The sequence below is a fragment of the Colossoma macropomum genome, unplaced genomic scaffold (assembly GCF_904425465.1).
Source record: "Colossoma macropomum unplaced genomic scaffold, Colossoma_macropomum, whole genome shotgun sequence".
Lineage (NCBI taxonomy): Eukaryota > Metazoa > Chordata > Actinopteri > Characiformes > Serrasalmidae > Colossoma > Colossoma macropomum.
Genome location: NW_023494805.1, coordinates 1,780,729 through 1,786,894, shown reverse-complemented (window position 1 = coordinate 1,786,894; position 6,166 = coordinate 1,780,729). Strand labels below are relative to the sequence as shown.

General features: G+C 39.3%; 1 protein-coding gene across 1 annotated transcript; it reads left to right on the top strand.

The window, feature by feature from the left end:
* Window positions 1-1,980: 1,980 nt before the first annotated feature.
* On the top strand, window positions 1,981-5,835 carry LOC118826027 (transcription factor HES-1-like). The gene is made up of 4 exons (XM_036596904.1): window positions 1,981-2,064; window positions 2,154-2,249; window positions 2,353-2,440; window positions 5,489-5,835. The coding sequence occupies exons 1-4, from the start codon at window positions 1,981-1,983 to the stop codon at window positions 5,833-5,835; spliced, it is 615 nt and encodes a 204-aa protein (XP_036452797.1).
* Window positions 5,836-6,166: the final 331 nt, after the last annotated feature.

Genomic DNA, 6,166 nt, shown 5'->3' with positions numbered 1-6,166 from the left:
ACAGTTGCCGTGGTAACTGTTCAGTAATCAGATGGAAAAATAATGTTTACAAACTTCATTCAAAGGTATCTTTTTCATATTTATGGTGATGAGATGTTGATCTCTTACAGTATGATGTCTAATTAATACCACAGTCCTTTTAAAGCCTCACAGGGTTTCACAGGGTAGCGCAGTGTAGCGGTTCTGCTGCAGTGAGGTGGGATTAAAACACTAACTCTCTCATTTCTACTGAACTTCCTACCTCTTATGCTTTTAATATAACCTCCTCCATTCTGTTTCTCAGCTCCTGCAGCTCAAATCAGGTGCAAACAGAAGTTCTTCATAAACACAAACTGCCCTGAATTATAATCACTGATGGCTGTTCTATGAGTTTATGCAGCTCCACCTACTGACAGTGATCAGTAAAATACACTGAGATCACAGCTGGAAACATCAGCACATCTTCCTTTACTGTAAAGCTATATATAAGCTATATATAAGTTATAAAGCACAGAGAACATGTTCAGAAATGAGTTCAAAACTCAGACCGCACCACGTTTCTCTTCACACAGAGTGATTATTTTTATTTGTCTTAGCTGGGTATTTATCAGCAGCTACAAAATCTGCAAAAAATCAGCACATAAACTTGTTACTGTTACAGTTATTAACTCATTATTTATTAATAATCTAAAACTGAGATTGTAAAATCTGGTTAGTACAACTTTTTACCACTATATCATCACATTATTACCCACTTATCACTGATCTGTAAAGTGATCATCCCCAAAATACTATAGAGAAATGTTCTGAATGAATGCTGTACCAAACTATCTGTGATCTGCAGAGGTTTTTGAGTCTGTGGAGGATTTTTTTATATCTTTATTAATTTCTGTACCTTTTATAAAGAAACCTCTGTTTATAGCTGTGTATGCAGCTCAGTAAGGCTCTTCTTTCAGGCACAGCTGGATGTAGTAAAAATTAATATGCAAATCAGGACATTTAGATAAAAGAAGCATGAAATTAGAGAATTAAAGGTTCCCAAATTCTGCAAAGGTGATCAAAATTGGGAGGAGCAAAGGAGGAGTGAGCTGAACCTCCTTCAGCCTGGGAGGGTAGAAAAATGAGTGTAATTATATTAGAATAACTCAGATTAATGCTGTTTGTTTGTAAAAGACTTTAATTAATTAATAATCTGTAATTAATGCCTGCCTGATATTTATTTATTTGTTTATTTATTTATGTATGTATTTGATGGGATATGAGCTGCTCTTCATGAGGAACCTTAGCGCTTCAGTGTGAAGCAGAGCGTCAGTCAGACTCTCAGACTCAAAGCTGTGAATTCCAGATACTCAGGGTTCTTTATAAGAACCTCCAGCTGGAGCTGCAGCCTTAGCAGGTAGAAGATCATTGGCCTCTTAAACGTCCAGGAGCTGCTGGTGTGTCCAGACGGCCAGTCTTTAATTTAAATCTACTGCCCTTTAATTATGAATGATATGTTCCTTAATGTTCTAGATATAAGTTATTATTAGTCACTGATTCCTGGTTTATTACTTCACTGTAGCTTTTTTTCGCTGTTCTTTATTTTGTTTGAATGGTTTATTAATGTTGTGTTTTTAGGTTTTTAATTTTTAACATTCTCTTCATTTTCACAGCTGCTATTTGTTGTACGCATGCGTACTCGTATGAAAGTGTTTTTCTCACCGTATTCCGGCTGGCCCCGCCTCCTGCGCAGATGGGCGGGACTTTTGCTCTAAAACGGGTGTAGAAAAAAAAACGAGTCCTCCAGAAGCAGCCAATGGCGCGCGCGCTTCAACCCACGCGCCGTCAGTAGGGTCTTCTCCACGCTGATTGGCGGACGGTCGAGGCGGGAGGAGCGTTGAGCGTGGCGCTCGCGCGCTAAATGGGTCGCGTGAGGAGCGCGCGCCTCTGTCGCGAGGGTTTAAATGGGAGAAGCGCTCGCCCTGAAGATCAGATATCAGTAACATCACTAACAGCTCGAGGATGCCTGACAACGCGCCGGTGCGCCAGACGCTCAGCGCGTGCGTGAGCGCGTCATCACAGAAGCCCAGCGCGGAGCTCCGAAAGGTAGATTAATGACTGATCGATTATCTGTGTGGTGATTGATCACTGATCGGAGTTTGTTATGATTTATTTATCACTGTTTCTTATCGAAGTCCTCCAAGCCCGCTATGGAGAAGAGGAGGCGCGCGCGCATCAATCAGAGCCTCGTGCAGCTGAAGGCGCTCATCCTGCACGCGCTGCACGCGGACGTGAGTGAGAGCAGGTCACAGTACTGATTAATGGCGTTGTTGGTTGTTGGAGATGAGAGCTGAATCAGGCTCATCTGCGCGTGCGTGCGTGTGTTGTGTGCAGGTCTCGCGGCACTCTAAGCTGGAGAAGGCTGAAATCCTGGAGATGACGGTGAAGCACCTGAGGAGCGTGCAGCGCGCGCAGGCGGCAGGTGAGTCCAAAACAAAAACACACAAAAGAAAATAATTCAGAAAATAAATCAGAAAATAATTCAGAAAATAAATCAGAAAATAAATCAGAAAATAATTTAAAAAAAAGAAAATAAATCAGAAAATAATCCAGAAAATAACACAGAAAATAATTAAAAAAAGAAAATAAATCAGAAAATAATCCAGAAAATAATTAAAAAAAGAAAATAATCAGAAATAATCAGAAAATAATCCAGAAAATAATTAAAAAAAGAAAATAAATCAGAAAATAATCCAGAAAATAATTTAAAAAAAAGAAAATAAATCAGAAAATAATCCAGAAAATAATCCAGAAAATAATTAAAAAAAGAAAATAAATCAGAAAATAATCCAGAAATAATTTAAAAAAAGAATATAATCAGAAAATAATCCAGAACATAATCCAGAAAATAATTAAAAAAAAGAAAATAAATCAGAAAATAATCCAGAAAATAATTTAAAAAATAGAAAATAAAAAAGGAAATAAATCATAACTCAGTATTAAATCAGAATGAGAGCTGCAGCTGATCCGCTGATTCTGTATCAGGCCGTAAACCGGTGTGAAGACTCTAGAACACACGTCATAGAAGAACATCTTTCCTTTTATGTTTATAATAAGGAGCGCTTTCTGAGGCGAAGACAGTTTTTATTTTTAATATTCATATATTTTACCCCTCTACTGCACTCATTAGGAGAGCAGTTACCAATATCCGGTTCTCTTTCCTCGACCTGATTATTAAACTCAGAACATTATTAAACAGTAATGTGGGCGGGGGTCCGTTTGGGGTCTGTTGCCCTGAGGCAACATCGTGCGACAGCGGGCAGAAATGATATAAGGTCGTGTTTCCTGACGATCTGGCGTGTGACTGGCTGAATCCATTCCACTGACCGACAGTGTTGCTTCAAGGCAACAAACACTTCTGTAAATTCTCATAAAAAAAACTGATATTGAATGTTTAGAGGTTTAAAGGTGGCCACTAAGAGACATCATGACCAAACACACGCTTTCACTGACTGACTGGACTCTTCCCTTTATTACTCACCCTGTCTTTGTCGTTAAACATGTGTGTTGTTAGTGTAAAGTGAGGAAAATGGGTTTGTTGCAACGTCATGCAGTAGAGGGTTCACTATGTCTGATAAAGAGATCAGACCATGAGAAGAGAGTTCAGATAGTTCAGATCTTTCTTCACCCTTTAAATCATGTTGAGGTTCTTCACACTTTAAAAGGTTCTTCACATTCACATATCTGGATCTGTAAAAAGTTCTCTGAAGAACCATTCACCAAAAGGTTCTTTAAGGAACCAGAAGTGGTGTCATATCAAAAGTCTGTGTCTTACATAGAAACATCCAAACCTCCTTAAAATTAATCCACTGTGTTTATTACATTTATTAAAATATGACTGGATTTCAATAAATGGATCAATGATTCAATTCATAACCTATAAATCATTAACAGCCAGAAATACACGCAAATGACATCACTCTGCATTATTACACTGTAAAATGTGGTGAGAAGTAAATTAACCAGTTTAATTCAACATAAATAAACAAAATAAACGAGTCTTTGAATCTGTTTGAGTTTTTGAGTTGAATAAAACTGTTCAGTTGTTTGTTAGTTTGAATTGATATATTTTTACAGTGTATTATTATTATTATTATTATTATTATCGTTATTATTATTATTATTATTATTATTGCTGATTGAAAGAATCGTTCATTTAAAGTATGTATTTAGTTGAATTAAACTAGTTAATGTACTTGTTGCCACATTGTCATTTTTAGGTAGATCTGGCTGTAAAAAGTGTTTCTTTAGTTCTACCTAAAGAACGACTTCAGTTACTAACAGGCAATTAAATTCTTTTTCTCACCAAATTACTCTGATTTGAATAATCGTTAATTCAAAGTAATTATCTGTGGTTAACTAAAACAGCTCACTGTTACCAGGTGGAGTATTTTTAGGTTTAACTGAGAAACTCATTTTACAGTGTAGAGCACAGACAAATAAACAAACACAGGTAGGTTAAAAGGAGCTGAGCTGATCTGAAGAGCACAGATTTCTCCTCCAGCATCACATGGATTTATTAAAGCCCATCAGCAGCTTTCATTTAATACTGATTAGGTGAAGCAGGTGTTGGATGATAACTGTAAATACTGGACTTCCTTCAGGAGAGATTTGGAAAAGACATTAAATCACTACCTACTGTATTATTCTTACACATTACACATTATTAAGTAATGTATCGCTCATTGACCAATTAAAACGTTTTAGATTGTGTTTTTGGGTGCCTGTAATTTTGCACGGTACATATTTTCATTTCTTTTTTTATTTTGTAAACAGATATTTTATCAAACGTTAGATCTTGTGTTCCTTTTCAAACAGTCAATTTCATGATCCTGTTCAAATCCTGCTCACGCACTGTAACCCATTTAGCCCCATCAGGAACTCTGAACACTGTGATGCTCATTGTTAAAGTTAATCAGGTATCCAGATGTTCTGTTTTTGTCACATCGTCCACCTTCACTTCACAGAGACTCAACAAACAGAGACACTTGGGCTTCGGTCACACAGCAGCTGAAAGTGGCCCAAATCTGATATTTTTGTCAGCTGTTTAAATGTGGTGTTTGTGTGACGTCGGTGTGGACAGATCAGCTCCTAAACTGACCCACATACCCAAAAGAACAGAGCATCACGCGGCTCATCCAGCGGTCAGCAATCAGAACAGAGGTCAGCAATCAGAACAGAGGCAGCAGCAACAGGTTTCAGCTTCAGCATCACAGGAGGCACTGAGTCCTGAGCTGACAGCAGGACACGTATCGGATTTCAGTGACAGATATCAAAGTGTCCCAAATCAGAGCTGACAAAGTCAGATTCAGTGTGTTTGTCTGATCACATGGACACACAGAGACACACCTGTCACAGGGAAAAAGACCAGATTCGGGCCACGTTCACCTGCTGGGCGATCAAAGCCTCGGTGTGTTTGTTTCCTACCTGTCACTGTTTCTCACCTGTGTTTCCTACCTGTCCCCCGCAGTGTCCCTCACGCTGCAGCAGCGAGCGCTGGGCAGGTACAGCGCCGGCTTCAGCGCCTGCATGACTGAGGTCACTCGCTTCATGTCCAGCTGTGAAGGAGCGAGCTGTGAGCTCCGGACGCGGCTGCTGGCACACCTGGCCGGGTGTGTGATGATGACTCCTCCCCCACAACATGCACTGCCAATCACACAGACTAACACGCCTCCCAAAATACGGCTGATCCTTCCAGCACTGGACACAGATAAACTGAACAGGAGAGTCCAGCCAGGTGATCCCGGGCGAGCCCCCACTTTAATAACCCCCTCAGCTCAGGAACCCTCAGGAACCGCCGTGTGGAGGCCGTGGTGAAACCACAGAGACTCGTAATGATCTGCACACCGGAACCGGCCCTGAGGATAAAACAGAACATGTCCAGAGACACTCGGAACCCTGAGAGACTTTAACAGTGACTACCTATATCTCAAACATACTCTTAGCAATTAAGGTTCTATAAAGTACAAAATAAAGGTTCTTTTACTTGTAACAATAGCGAAACATTTTTTGTACTATATAGAACTATTTTTGAGGTTCTTTAAAGAACCGCACACAACAAATCTGTCAAAATAAAATAAAAATAGTGTGCAAAATCTTCTATTTTCACTGGAAAAAGGTTGTGTTGGTGTTCAGTCAAGATTGTAAG

What these genes read in the sequence shown, in the direction of transcription:
- LOC118826027 (XM_036596904.1), top strand. Translation starts at nt 1,981, where the DNA reads ATGCCTGACAACGCGCCGGTGCGCCAGACGCTCAGCGCGTGCGTGAGC. An exon ending in CCAGCGCGGAGCTCCGAAAG is followed by an intron (nt 2,065 to 2,153) that starts GTAGATTAATGA and finishes TTCTTATCGAAG; the next exon opens with TCCTCCAAGCCCGCTATGGA. An exon ending in TGCACGCGCTGCACGCGGAC is followed by an intron (nt 2,250 to 2,352) that starts GTGAGTGAGAGC and finishes TGTTGTGTGCAG; the next exon opens with GTCTCGCGGCACTCTAAGCT.